This window comes from Cinclus cinclus, chromosome 8 (assembly GCF_963662255.1).
Source record: "Cinclus cinclus chromosome 8, bCinCin1.1, whole genome shotgun sequence".
Taxonomy (NCBI): Eukaryota; Metazoa; Chordata; class Aves; order Passeriformes; family Cinclidae; genus Cinclus; species Cinclus cinclus.
Window position 1 is genome coordinate 24879263 of NC_085053.1, and position 15650 is coordinate 24894912.

Consider the following 15650-nt stretch of genomic DNA (forward strand, 5'->3'; position numbering starts at 1 on the left):
TACCAGGTTAAATGCTCCAACTCCAAGTTTTACACCTCCCTCAAAATGAAGATGGTTTTCTCCTTTGACATAATGTGGGGACTGTATGAGACTGTCCAACTCCCTGGAAATGCACAAGATTCTGTTACAGTGTCAGTAAATAACAACATTAATTATAATTCAGTAATAAAGTAACTCCATTACCTTGAACTACAGAGTAGTTTAAAAAAGGCTAATTTGTCAATTTACTCAAGTGAACAGCATCTACATTTTGTTGGATTTATCAACAAATAATTTCTGTCACATTACTATCAATTAAAAATCATGGAATCCTGGAGAGGAATTCCTGTCAAACAGACACAGTCAATATTCAACTACATTTCAGCCTGAAAATGTTTCAAGGATGGCTGTTGGGAGCATCACCAAACTTTGCTACTACAAAAAGAGATGATGGGGAAGTGCATGAGAGTTAAATTTAAATTAGCAAATTTGACTTGAGTTTCACTAATCTTTGGATTAAGTGCATGTTCAAAAGAATATTTTGTTATAGGGAAAGACAACTGTAATAAATATTCTAAAATGGGCAGATGTATCAGAAATTACTTTCACTCATTTTTCTGACTTCTATAGGTCTCAGCTTTGTAGTGACCCTTCATTCCCAAATAATCCAGCTCAGTTTGAAATCCATTTGCCTCCAAGCTTTCTACAGCTATGTGGGTTTTACTACTGTTTTAGTTTAGTTTTTTAATCATTAGGAGAGGAAAAACATTGTTTTAATTGAAGCATGTATTTGTGTTCAGGCTGTTTTTATTGACTGCTTGTTGCCAAACAGACTCAGCATTATTCCCTGTAAGTGCAGTCTTATGGATCTGCATTTAGAGTTACCTTCAACCCACACAAACATGGACACTGTCACCTCTCTCCCTTCCAATGGACTTCTGCAGCTCTGGACTTGATGCTGTTCTGTGTCTGATTGACACAAGATATTTTGTGCCCACTCTGAATCAAAATTTATAATTTTAAAATAAATAAAATATGATGCATATTTAGCCTTCACTTTTTACTGTGCTTCAGCTACTGGTATTAAATGCCCCAAAAAGCTGCAGCTGGTACTATAAAGAAATGCCATTTCATTATGCCTAATGCCTACAAGACCTGCAAATTGTGCTATGCAGACACAATGAACAGTACATCATTTAGAACAGTTATTTTTGACATAATTTCAAGGGTATAGTACTTGCAGGAGGCAAACCTTGGGAGTTAACAGTGCTGGGGTCCATTATCTCCACAATCCAAATCAACCATAATGTTAATGTCCTTTGTTATGCAAAGGAAGAGTCTGTGTGGGCTGGGAAAATCTGTAGATGTGAGGCCCATAATAAAGACTCAATAAATACAACAGCAATGAATTTGTGAATTGGATCATTTCACCAGCAGCACTTCTTACTGATAGAGTGCACTTAATGACATCATCACTCTGACTCACCTGTAGGTTTGGTAACTGTTTCGGACTTTGATGCCTCCTTTTATGAAGCTGACCATATTCTCATCCTGTAGGAATGGAAACACATTAGCAGTATGAATTTGTAAGCATTATGAAGGGCTTTTGTCTTCTTAAGATGAATACACACCTGGAACATAACCAGCATAACACAGATAATACAAGCTTCTAAAACATAACACATGGATTTAGGATTTCCTTTCTATATTAAAATACTTTTTACTCTGTTTAGACACAGACATTTTATTTTAATGCTTTCTGTGATCAGTTCAGCCCTTCTCACCTTTGAACCATCTGAATTTGCATTAATGATGACAGGGACTCAGCTAATAGATGTCACCTAAGGTACATGCATTTGTATCTCTTTCAAAAAATAGCTTTCTCTCATTTGTCCTTGAATGTAGTTAAGATGTATCTGGTGCTGAGCCAGGAAATGTTCACAAGTAAACTGCCTGTCCTCAAGAGTCTGCACAATACAGTTTCAAATCCTAAGAATGAAGCAGGGTCATTAAAATTATGCAGGATATGTTCTTTCTGGTTTGAACATTCATTCATATATATATATATATATACATATATATACACACATATACATATATATATATACACACACATATATATACACATATATATATATATGAGATCCATACTAGTAAGGTAACATGTTACATGATAAGCTATAACAAACTGAGAAATTACAGCAAAGTATGTGGGGGACCATTAGTTAGAGGGTCTTTAGTTTCATAACTTTTTGGAGGCACTTTTCTGCCTCACATATATAATCTGTCATTCTGTGTTTTTTTTTATTGTCTGCTGTTACTTTTAGACAGAGTCTACATGTGTTTTAACAGAAGTTACCATCACAGAAAAATCGTAAGAGGCCATCATGGAAAAAATAGCACAGATTAGATAAATTAATTAGATGTACTAAGTACAGCATATTGGGGGGGTGCAGCACCCAGCCATATGTAAAGGTCCAGTTATATTTTCTTTTGAATGGAAGTGGAACAAGGGAGGGAGATGGTTTTAAAATGTTTGCACTCAGAATGATACCAACAATAGCAATAGCCAATATGAGAATTTTTCAGCCCTTAAAAAATGCTGAGACAACATTTTATGTGTTTTCAACTGGATTTGGTAGTTTTTACTAAGCATTAAAACTAACCCACTTCAGTAGCTGTTGGAACCAAGTGCCTCTGTTTAATTTTTCAAACTAGTTCATGTGTTCATGAAAAATTAAATGCAGAAGAGAACAGGAAGCAAAGAGACCTTTGAAAAAGAGCACAAGAAGTTGGTTTTTTACTCTTAAATCTCAAGTTTCTATAAACATTTTCATAAACTGATATCTGTGAAAAATAGTGCTTAAAACCAAGAGACACTGTTTTAAAATGCTCCTTTCCTACAGACGTAACAGAGAAGTTCTCAAAAGTCTTCCTTCGGTAGTTTCACATCTCACCCATACTGCCCCCAGTGCTAGAGGCTACTAATCTCAAAGGAAAATGGAAACAGGTAGCTACACTGTGGTCATTTCAAAGTCCATCATCAGCACTCTAGAAACTACTAGAAGCTCTTCTGATTATGGATGTTGCTACCAAGCAATAGTTTCTAGCAGTGGTACTTAGCAGATGGCTGAAAAAGGTTACATGGTTCATAAACTGTCATAAGCAACATAAATCAGAGCCCACCTGGCAACTCCCAAACACTATAAAACCACCACCTGCATTCCATTTCCTATCAGCACCCTTGAGCCAAGAAGCAGCAGCCTTTTTCTGACTCTGGCTTTTATTATCACCTTGGTAGATGAAGAGGCCCACTTTCATACAGCAAGTACAGCCAAATCAAGAAGAAAAATCAGTTATTTCAACTGTGACTAACAATGAAAATTGCATGCTGGAGCCCTAGTCCGTACTGCTAATGTTGCTCCATCAAACAAATCAAGCTTCATTAGGACATTCATTACTAGACAGATAAAATCCAAAGAAGAGGGAGAGCTCCCCTTTGTTAAGAACAGTTAGCACTGTTAAGGAGAAAGCATGTGTAGAGCCCAATAGCTATGCAGACCATAATTGCTCTTGCTTGTATTCCAGTACAGCTTCAATGACCATCTCGTCCTTATTTTTTTTTAAATCTGGTATCCCAACATATAATTTGAAAATTGGTGCTCACTGCAGTTATTATTCCACACATCCAAAAGGGAGTGGGGACGGGTATCATAGAGCACTCAGCACGATGTGAGTTAAGTATCTTTTAATAATCATGAGGGAAAATTAAACATTCTAATACATCATCAGGTAGTCCAGATAAAATCCAAACTTGATCCAGAGGAAAGACCCAACAGATCAAACTATAGTTTTCTACCAGTCCATTTAGGAAAAGAAACCCATATGGTATTTTTCCCCCCAAGAGCCATTCAGGAATCCATACCTGGAGGAATGTGAGTGCAGCTCTCTGAAGTAAGCATTCAGCATAACAAATTTCTGCATGGATTTCCTCTAATGTCACACAGAGAGAAGGAAACAAATCAATCAGTCAAAAGATAATTTAAAAACACTTAGCCCATTAATGTAGCAATAAGATCACAGAGCTCAAACTGAGAAAAATATTTTCCAAATTTGCTGTAGTGTTTCAGTCCTAAACTACTAATGTAACTCCAAACAAATGACATACTGTTACAGAAATTTTGCAGGAATTTTTTCTGGTGCTTTCCATAAATTCCTGGATCTAGAACCTTTACAGGAATTTCAGTACTTCTTTCTAGATATTTCTTTACCCAGAAATTTTTGGGAGTGCTGAGTCAGAAAGCAACAAGACCAGGGATTTGGGATTGGTTACACAGTAATGGCCAAAACAGTGACATTTGGTCCAGCAAATACCAGATCAGTGATTTTGTTAGTGAAGTCACAGTTTGCAAGCACATATTGAGTGAACATTTCTACAGGATTCAAACTGCATAAATAAAAAAGGAAAATAGTATTTATGTGGATGATGTTACCTTCAGTGAAGTGTTCAAGGCTTTGTCTATGCACAAGGTTGTTGATAGAATCAGCTACAGTAGATTTCTTCCTAAATCTGCAAAAAGTCAGTTTGGTCATTTTGAAGAAGGAGCATCAAAAACAACAATATCTTTCAGCTGGCCACCCACACAGTCACTAACATGCCCCCAGTGCTCACCTGCCCCATCATCTCACCACACACACAAACTTCAGCACAGGTCACAGAGAATTTAGTCAACGTGATCCTCCTGGGATCCCTCCCTTCGTGCACAGAATCTTGATGAAGGACAGGGAAAATGGGGTGTTTTGAATTATTTTGTGTGTGTATGGGTGAATGTGGGTTCAAAAGTGGGAGCACAGTTGACTCAGACAGACAACTGCAGTACAACCATCATGCATGGGAACACTCTGAAGTGTTTGAACATTGTGAACAACTTCTAGACACTGCAGAACCAGGACTACAGGTGGGACAAATTCCAATTGACAAGAAAAATCAGATACTGCAGTAAACTGAAGTTTTCAAGCCTAGACTGTTGAACACCCTCATTTATGTGCTGTCACCCCCCTCTGAGCAGGAGGCTGGACTAGATGACCTCCTGATGTCCCTTCCAACCTCAGTTTTTCTGTGATTTCTGTAAGATTGCATTTCCTTTTTGTATCCAGTCGTCTTTCAAAACTTTCCCAAGAAAGAACTATTTACTCACTGAATTGCTCCAGTCTTACCTTTGACAGGTGGCTTGAGCTTCCTTCATTGTGTTCCCTGCATTCAGTATGTCCTGAGGATCAAATGTCATCATAGCTTGCATCTCCAGTATGGTGGCATAAGTCAGGGCATGATACATGCTGTCTTTAGTTCTGCAAGAAAACACAAGGAGCAAAGCCCCGTTGATTTGATCATATTATTGCTTTTAATAAGCAAATATAAATCCAATTCTAGAAATGTATCAGCCTTATGGAAACAAGGTCTAAATGAACTAGAACACAAAGGACATGCAAAATAATCAAGAAACAGTAATAGATTGAAATTTATACAAGAAATCATGTCTGCAGTCCTACATACTCTGCTGAAACGTATCAATTCTGAGCTGAGGATAGATATTTAACAGGAACTAACCACATGGCTCACCATTCAGAAACATGGAATCATGGTGGGGTTAATTTTGGTGGGTTTTTTAATCTAATGAATGCTACAACATATGACACAAATCTAGCTGATATTCTTCTGATTTGGGACAGTTAGTACAGGCTCAAGGAGATAAGTAACACAATATAACCATGGCCAAAATAGAATCTCCTTGAACCAGATCTTCCCACCAGAAACATAAGAGTCTGCATCAAAAAGTACAGCTTTATTCTCCTCTCCCCTTCTGCCAACCCTCCACCCCAACCTGCTCAACTTAAATATTATTCTGTAGGGTTTCAGAAAGTGCCACTTTGGCAGAAAGCAAAAAACTTTGGCATTAGTGCAAGGAAAACAATTAATTCCTATGTGCAGCCACTGCTGGCACCTTTCCTCTGAAAGGAAAGAGGGTTTCTATATTGCACACATTCAGAGCATTCACCTGTCTGGTATAATTCCCTGCAAGTGAATCAAAATATCTTCAGGCACAGAGTAATAAGTACAACTTGAGAAATATGTTGAAGAGCAAGCTCAGATAAATTCCTGACACAGAAAGTCTCTCTAGACCTTGCTAATCCACCCCTGACAAATAGCACGAATTAAGACAAATATTGTTAAGAAGCAACAATTGCTATTTCAATTGTTTACACTCCAGAACAGATGAGATAGCTCTATATGGCAGGGAATATTCAAAAATACTTGCAGTCAAACAAGGATATCCTTTCAAAAGCTCCACCCTCAGCACACCAGTTCTCAATGTGTTTACTTCAGGTGCCTCTTCATTTTCTTCTCCTTTCAAGAAAAAAGTGGCGTGCCAACAACGTGCTCTTGGCAAAGGCAGGGCTGCATTAAGAGGCGTGCTGCTGCCAGCAGGATGAGAGAGGGGCTCCTTCTCCTCTCCACCACACTGGAGTGCTGTGCCCAGCTCTGGGCTCCTCAGTGCATGGACACACTCAAGAGCAGGGTGGCGAGGATGATTAAGGGACTGGAACATCTCTGCTATGAGGAAAGGCCAAGAGAGCTGGGACCATTCTGGCTGGAGAATAGAAAAATCTGGGGGTTCCTATAATATATAGAAATACCTGAGGGGAAGAAGCAAAGATGACAGAGCCAGGCTCTTTTCACTGGTGCCCAGGGACAGGATCAGAGGAAATGGGCACAACATGAAGCACAGGAGGCTCTGACTGAACATCAGGAAAACTTTTTTTACCATCAAGGTGACCATGCAGTGGCACACATCATCCAGACAAGTTGTAGGGTCTGTATCCTTGGAAACATTCAAAACGGCCCTGCTTGAGTACACGACTTTATGAGGTGTCTTCCAATCTCATCTCCTCTTATTCTGCAGGGTTTTTTGAAGGAGAAAAACTGCACTTTAAAGACACCTCAAACCATGTAATTTCTCACCCAGAAATACACTTGCCTATGGAAGTTTTGGACTGAATTGAAAGAAAATTTAATGGATAATTAATCAATTAATCAACGATGTAATAATTCACTGTGGTGACTTGGGCCTGGTGCTTCCCAACCCTCCCACTGACAACAAAGGGCTTCTTTTTCCAGCACACAGGGCACAGAGCAGGATGGCTGCACTGAAGGAATTTGCAGTGCACATCTTTAAACTTCACTGCAGTCTGTGCTCTGTAGCTGTCCTTAATTCCTACTTGCCCTCACCATCTAAACCAATCTAGCAGAAAAGCTGTTCTGGGAAATATCCTGGTGCCATAAGTGCTAAAAGCCCCAGACTATGCTACCATCCATCTCATTTGCAAGCTAAGAAGAACAGACAGATAATAGAGAAATTAGTTTAAAAACCAGTGGAGCTAGGACAGCTCTTTCTTGGCCTCGTAGATCATGATTCTTTCAGTAGACTGATAATGTAAAGTAGAAAAAATGAACAGACTAAAATGCCAGCCTGATGAAGTGTTTCTGGTCATTGGAATATTTATCAGCCTCACTGGGTTCAGAAAAACATCCTTCCTCTTGTATTTACTAAACCACAACCATTCCAGAGGCTCAAATACAAAGCACAGGGAAGTGACTGAAACAGTACCCCTTGAAAATTATAGAAATTTGCTTTCTAAAGCAAAGCAGATAAATATTGAATGCACTGCATTAAAAGGAAAATTGGTACTTTTCACATACATGTAGTGAAGAGGGACTTCCCTCTCCAGTCATTTGTTTCTGAAACCAAACCACCCCTTCCCTAATCAATGGTTTCATCTATTTTACTTCTAATATTTAAAGGAGATAATAATTAATGTCTGTCATTAGCCAACTGGTATTTAGCAACATTCAAATTTGTTCTTTTTATTTCAGGGGTGGGGATGCTGGCAGAAATGCAACTTATTTATGCTATTTCTATTAACCATTCCATTAAAGTTGCCAGCTACATCCTGGTATATTGCCAGGAGCTTTAAGGCCTGGGTTTCATATGGATGGATACAGAATGAAACTTGTTATCTTTTTACTTTTCTTCTTTTGATTCCTCAGCAGCAATTCCCTCAGGACATTGTTGGAGTTAACAAGCCTGTATGACATGAATGCAACTAATATTGTGATTAATGACTTATCCCACTAGTTGGTATCACATGACTGAATAAGAGGATTATAAGTAATATCTTTAGGCACTTATGGAGTTCTGCCACATGCCTCTTCAACTATGGTGCAATCATTATCATCTTGCAGCACTGCCCTTTCTTGGAGCTGTTGGAGAATACTTTGATTCCTGCTCTAAAACAACTGCTTAAGTGAGGACAGTCACAACTTTCCAGCTGAAGTATGAAAATTAAAAAGCTTGGCTTGGTTCAACCTCAAAATTAACCCTGGCATAGTAATCTTTTGTGAAAAATAGTGCTCAAAACATTTTCTGAAGATCCTTTAAAGTAATCCAGCAGACAGGGGATGCATTTCTAAGTTACAGAAACCTCAGGTTCTAGTCCATATGTTGGTCTAGTATCACAATGCTTCCAACACTCAAACCAAATCCAACAGCACAGAGTGAGAAAGACCCTCCACAGACCAGTCAATAGTCTGTTCATCCAGGAGGACTCAAGAGTGAGAGACCAATGCCCAAAACAAACCTGCGACAGAAGAATGTGGTCACAAGGGGCCTGAAGACCTTCCTCATTTTTGATCCCAGGTTCCACCCTATGTCCAAACAACCCGCTAGACTCATGGCAGAGGCTTTCACAGAAATGCTCAGATTTGATGAACCAACATTTTCTGATAAAAACCCACTTCCTGCAAGACTCCCCAGTAGCAATAGATTAACAACCAGCAACGACCTCTCCAGTGAGCCACCATCACAGCTCCCTTGCTACCACAAGCCACCAGGATGGCACAAAAAGCTGTGCTTCAACAAGAGAATCCCTGACCCTTTTTAATCGAAGCAGATTCTGAATTTTGGAAAATGGCTGAGTTTTTCCAGAAAAGAGGTGAAGCCAACAATTTAGTCAGGTTTTGGCAGCAATTCATTTTTTCACAAAGACTGCAGAAGTTGTGTTTTTCCAGACATCAGGTATAAAAAGCAATTACAACCTTGCTCTTGTTCATGACATTCCCTACAATAAATAGCTAACCCAAGCTTTGAACAACATATTTATCCAAGCACTGTCTAGAGCTTCACTCTACCTGGCTGTGTTTTCCCCTATTCTTTCACCACTCTCCATTTGACAATCACACCTGATCTTTTCCAGGGAAAGCTTTCAAAGCACAGTCATTCTAGAATTAATATTCCACCAAACAACACCAAGTGCTTTTTTAGACTCCATTTTCAGAATAAAGACAACTGCCTGGAACAAATCATTGTCTTATTATTCCTTTACTGTCATAAACAACAACACATGTGGTGCACCTCATCCAATGGTCCAAATAATTCTGTCATGATTTTATCTTATTTACCATTCTCCCAGTGGATCTGATATCAGCAAGCTGCCAGGTGATTATGCCATGTTTTCTTTCAGGATAATCATCAAAATATTAAGCATTTGTCTTTGGAAGGGAAGGGGACATCTCACCAGAATCAACCCTTAATTTATTATTGTCTGTTTGCAATTACATGAGGGCTACAATCCAGTCAGCATTTAATGGATTTACTGCATGTCTCAGGGCTGAGAAAGCAGATGAGATTTTTTTTCCCCTGCTCGAGTGATCGGACAGTTTCAGTGTTATGCATGTTAACATATTGAAAATCACTGCTGTGCTTGGTGACTGAACTTCAGGAATTTCCTAAGAGTTCTTAGATGCAGTGTGAGTACTCCATACAAAAGATAAATTTAATTAAACTTACTGCAGAAAGCACAAGATAATCAGAATTTGCTATTGCACAATGATTGTTAATAATAGTGAAAACTGACTCTAAAAGCTAAAAGGCAGTTCAGAAAACAAAAGTTAAATAACATGAGGCAAGAACACCAGATGTATTTTTTTTCTGTGAAATGAGATCTCTTCTTTATAATGGATTTGCTTTTCTTTATGATGGATTTGCTTTTCTTACAGGAAAAAAAGTGCTTTACCTCAACACAAGTCTAGACACCATCCTCAGATATTTATTTTTAAGCTGCTAGGAAAGCTCTTCTGACTTTAAGCCTCACACATTGTGCCAAATCTGCTGTTTCACATGGTACAAATTAGTTGCAAATACACTTATTGTGGAAGTCAAATGTGAGCAATTTAGTGAATCTGCATTAATGTAATGCAGAGCAGAGTATCTCCTACACCAGAAGCATTAAAGCCACAAAAATCTATGATCTGAAATTCTTCACAAGCATGTAAAGACTGAAAAGTATTTCTCTAAACAGTGATAGTATGTTTATGGACTGTGAAAACTAATTTCAAATCTCAGCATACCAAAAGGGAACACTGAGGAACTGGTGGCTCTGAAAGAAAATACTCAGTACTACCACATGTGCCCACTACAACTCTTCTCCTTCCTAAAGAGATGGAGTGTGTTCATAATGGATTTCATCTGTGGAGAAATTCAGCATTCTGTTTCTTCATTGCATTCACAAAGGTCGTAAGTCTCTATTTCCCTCACTGCCAAAGGCAATAGGAATAAGGCACTCCTCATAACAACAGGCTAACATGAAAAATTAGTTTCAAAATGGTTTTGCAGTGTGGAATAGAGTCAGGTACAAAAACAGAGTATCAGCTCATGAAATACATTCTGCAGAGCTCAACAAAAGCTGAATGAAAACCATATGCAACAGAATAAAAATGGACTCACAGAAAAAAAACAACCCACAGCCTCACTAGATTTTGCAGTGTTTTGGAAACCTGCTGCAATAAAATATCCCCATATTTTATGCTAAGCAGTGAGTGAGCCTTCCCAGATGGGCTCAGGGGCTTTACTCTCAGGATTTAATGAAAACACAGTTATTCTTCTTACCATTTTTATTATAACATCTGATGATATATAAACACTAAACAACTTTGCTGTGAGTAACTCCAGCATTATTAATATACCTGAGGCTACAATTTATCATTAATGTTTTTCCCAGAGAGCACTTGCATGGCTAAGCTAGAGATTCTGGCATCAAATAGGAGACTGATACCTCAGCAAAGGAGATATGTAGCATTCATTGTAGCTACCCCTGATGCATATCAAGCATAAACTATGAATTTTACTTTTTTCATACTCCAGTGTCCTAAAAGAAGGTATGATGCAATTTGCTGGTGACTCAAAAATAAATGGAGCAAATTGGGTGGGTGGGGGAGAAATCTAAATTAACGACAGACTTCAACAAGCCAAGAACACAGGTAACTTCAGGACAGGGTGTGACAGATCACAGACATTGTAAAGACACAACAATTTTTAGGACTTATTTCATGATCTCACTGCTTGCAGCTGGGCCACTCATTACAAGTTAGGCTGCAACATAATTAGGAAACAGAGTGCATGACCACAACACTGAATTGCAAAATAAGCTGTAATAAAGTTTCTGCAAGTGCTTACAACAACAAAGAAAGAATTTATATCTAATGTTTCTCAGACCTTCAATTCATGGTCAGTTGCTCATTTAGACACAAAACTATAATTATTCATATTCTCACAGTATGCAGAAAAATATGGGAAAGGAGCCAAAAATAAAATGTGGCAGAAAATGGTTTCTACTCTTTCAGGAGGAAGAATCTCACATACTGCACTACAGCTGAGGAGTTAATTCTTTGGATATCAATACTAGAATTTTAGAAGACAGATAAGTGCTTTACACTTGTGTGAGTAAATAAAATCTTGTTGTTTACTCACACAAGTGTAAAGCACTTAACCTGTCTTCCCCAAAACTTAACACATTCACTTACCACTCCCTTCTGAACAAAACCATACAGACTTAACTATTCAGAGAGAACCAGCTCTCTGGTCAAAATCTCCTGGAAGATGGTGAAGCAAAGAAAAACAAACAGAGAAAAAGTAGGAAATCTTATCAACTTACTTTGCTTGTAGAGAAGCCAAAGCATCTGAGAACTTGTTGTTAAGAAATAAATCCAGAGCTGCCATACATTCACGCAGTGCCACGTTGAGGTCTGATGTAGATGACCTGCCAGAAGAGATAATAAACTCAGCACATCTATTCTCTTCTACCAGTGCATTACTGCTGCATTTGAATCCCCCCTTCCTCAATTACATATTTATTCCCTTGCATAACCTGCTATTTTATCTCTAGTGATTGCAAGAAATGAAAGTGACTCCTATTATGTTTGTGGATGTGGGTTTTTGGGGTTTTTTTAAACTGCTTTCACCAAGTAATATGTGAACAGCAATTGAATTCTTTCTTTTTCTGGAAAAAAAACAAAACAAAAAAACCCCATAAAAATAATTTTAAAAACCCCCTGCATGTACTTCACATAAGAACATGGACATGCAGAGCTTGCCATGTGGGAGCACAGCAATTTGATGAGCTCAGGTACCAAGGACACAGAAGAACTGGGTGACAATGCACATGTCATTATAAGGCTGTCAGGCTCCAGCTGGTGACATCTTGATCATGCTATCACTTTAAGGGTGAGACATTGTCAACCTGCATCACAATATTACACCAACTGCTCCTGGAACACCTGCCTTCATTCAGCTCATGTTCAGAGTGGTGCCTGAGCAATAAACAACTACAAACTCACAGGGGGGTTAAAATTTCCCATTGTGCATGTTCATGAGAACATCATTGTCCCTAAGAAATGTTACTGCACTCAAAAAAACCCTACTGCTGTATCTCAAAGTCAAAAGACTCTCAGTGACTTACTCTGGCTGTACTTTTTGCCTTTACAACATTCAGATGTCAGCCTGACCTGTCACAAGGCTTCTCAGCTGGTCTTTAGGTTACTGGCAACAGGATAATACAGACCAGCTGAGTTAGTTTGGCCCAAATTCATCACCACCAGAACTGCTGAACCAAAATAAAATAAAATAAAATAATATATATAAAAAATCCACAAAAAACCAATAAAACCTTGCATTGCACTAATGAAGTTAAGGTCACCTAGCCAGTGTTAGGACAGTTGAAACATCTGCATCTAATAAGCAAAGAGCTAAACTGCACTAATATATTGTATACAAGCATGTACAAAGCATCCTCCAACAAAATACAAACAAATCTGCTCCATGCTCCTTATTCTGAAGAGCTCTAACTAATGTGATCTGTCTTGTGACTTAGAAACTGTGTTAGTTCCTTAAAAAGTGGCACAACACAGAATGATGAAAGGAAGACCAGAAAGCAAAGTCCTGATAACATCTTAGGGAAAAGGCAGGAGAGCAGAGCACAAGGAGATAGCATCAGCAATAACTACCCACTGCAGCAGAGGTTTGGTTTTGGTTTTAGGAATAATGACTGCAAAGAAATAAAGAGTATAATTATATACACAAAAAACAGGTCTTTAAATTTGAGAGAAACATTACATGATGCTGCTCCTAGTGGCTTTGTCATCACAACTTCAGATACACTGCAAATCCTTTTTCACCCAGGACACTCTGCAAGTGCTTTGCAAGCATTGATTAACCAAGTTTTGGCATCCATCTCATACAAAATGCAACATCATGTCTGCCTGTTTTGAGCTATTCTGAGCCCTGCTTAATAATTAAAACTTAGTCAATTACTGCTGATTGTATTAAAACTCTTACCTTCCTGTTTTTAAATCTGTATCCCCGAACAAAGTAACATATTTAACATGAATAAAGCACATCTTCACCTCTTTTAAAATATTTAGACTACTAGCATTCTACCTGGGTTTTTTATTTGTTCGTTTCTTGTCATGCAGGAGGATTACCCAAATCAACACAAATAAACCTTTTCAAAATATTCCTTTGAAACAGAAAGATGACAAAGAATAAAACCACCGCTGAAGCTCAAAACAGAAATAAGATGCAATAATTACTTGGCATCTTTTCTGGAATAACAATTAATGGCACAGTGATACCCCCAGCAGCAGAAGAAATACAAGCTGCACGTTTCCCTCATACTCCAAGGAAACCTGTCACAGTACGTAGCTCCCAAGTCAAGGGCTTAAGACATGGGCAAAATACACGCCTCACATAAATGCTACAAACCATCACTTGTCACTGTTAATAACGGGGCAGAAATACTTTAAACTCGAGGGTGCTCAGCAAACTGATTAGTCATGCTCCAGTGGGCTGCAGATCCCTCCCGCTTCCAACAGCAGGATCAGAACTGCCTCTATGCCAAATGCCGTGCGCCGCTACTCACCTCTCTGCCGAGTCTCCTGCGTGTTGTGACATAGTCATTGTAAGCCCACCCAGCTTTCAGGCTCGAACATCAGCAGCGCCCGGTGCTCCCGAGCCAGCTGCGAGTGCCAGTCCCGGAGGGAGCTCCGGGCAGCGCCTGCCTGCGGCACCGCACTCTGCGACTGGCACCGCCACGGGAACGGCAGCGTCGCTAATTCACCGGCCACATCCTACAAAACAGCCCCTTGGAAGCCAGCCCGTGGCACACACCAGGTTCATGTGCCGCTGGATCCAAATACAGCTGGATACCTCAAATGTAGGAGGGGTTGGCGGCTGCCAGCCTATCTCCCATCTCCAGACCTGTCTGGAATGAGCAGCAGCATCAGCCGCCTTTTCTTCTGTCCGGACCAGGCAGAAGCCAAATACCCTTGTAATTACAGAGCTGAAACAACAAGAATTACTGCATGTGGCAGTGGCCCACATCAGAAACCTGCGAACCAGAACGGAGAGCCAAACGAGAGCAGCTGACAGGCGGCACTCAGGCAGTAATTGCTGCAAATGTGAGAAGCACACAGGCGAGAGACACAAGCAAGTGCTCCTTCCCAGCAAGGATTCTCCACAAAACAGGCTCCAATCCAGCAGCCAAACTGCTGCTTTTTGTTCGTTCCTGTACTTTTGGGAGGAATTGAGACTTCACATGCTTTTTGTAATAAGCTCTTTTTAATGCCATAGAAAATGAGGCGAGTTGGCGCTAACAATTTAATCAGCGGAGTGAGCTCATCTGGCTGATTTTGCCCAAAATGAAACAGTGTATTCCTCTGGACTGCTTTGCTGGCACATCAGCTACATCAGCTCTATCAGCCCTGTACACAACTACGAGCAGCACTACCAGTCCTTCCACTCATTTATGAGAGCTGGACTGTGCAAGTTGATCAGCAATGATCCACTTACATAAATTAGTTTCTCCAAGATCATTTAATGTCAGAAATTATCTGTTTGCTAGATTACACAAAGTGGTACCAATAATGAAGTCATACACTGCTGAAGGAAGACCCAAAAATGATAAACCAGCAAAGGACAATTCCAGGAAGATATTCTGAATCCATTAACATACCTGATTAAATCACTTGCTGGTTTTATGGCATCCTGTACAGGAAAAGCCTGTGCTGCATTTTGTACAAAAATTACTGCAATAGATCCACAGGCTATACCAATAATGACTCCATTACATGTTCCTAACAGCATTGTGTACCTGGGCCACAGCAGGAGATAAAGACATTACTGGGATTTTTTCCCCTAGTTGGGAATAACTACTGGTTACAACTTAAAATTATCTGGCTGCTTTCATGGCAGTATTATGGGCTACTCTGAAAAGGTTTCTCA

At 39.3% G+C, this 15650-nt stretch overlaps 1 protein-coding gene across 2 annotated transcripts in view; it reads right to left on the bottom strand.

Moving 5' to 3' along the window:
* TTC39A (tetratricopeptide repeat domain 39A) overlaps positions 1-12116 on the bottom strand; it is a 32791-nt gene extending 20675 nt beyond the window's left edge. Inside the window, exons 1-6 of one of the 2 annotated variants that reach the window (XM_062497016.1) lie at positions 12028-12116; positions 5197-5328; positions 4473-4549; positions 3905-3972; positions 1466-1530; positions 4-103 (exon numbers count right to left, since the gene is read on the bottom strand). In XM_062497016.1, the coding sequence (XP_062353000.1) occupies positions 4-103; positions 1466-1530; positions 3905-3972; positions 4473-4549; positions 5197-5328; positions 12028-12092 (507 nt within the window). In that variant the 5' untranslated portion in view covers positions 12093-12116. Of the gene's footprint in view, positions 1-3; positions 104-1465; positions 1531-3904; positions 3973-4472; positions 4574-5196; positions 5329-12027 lie in introns of both variants that reach the window. The other variant, XM_062497015.1, reaches the window with a different exon arrangement.
* Positions 12117-15650: the final 3534 nt, after the last annotated feature.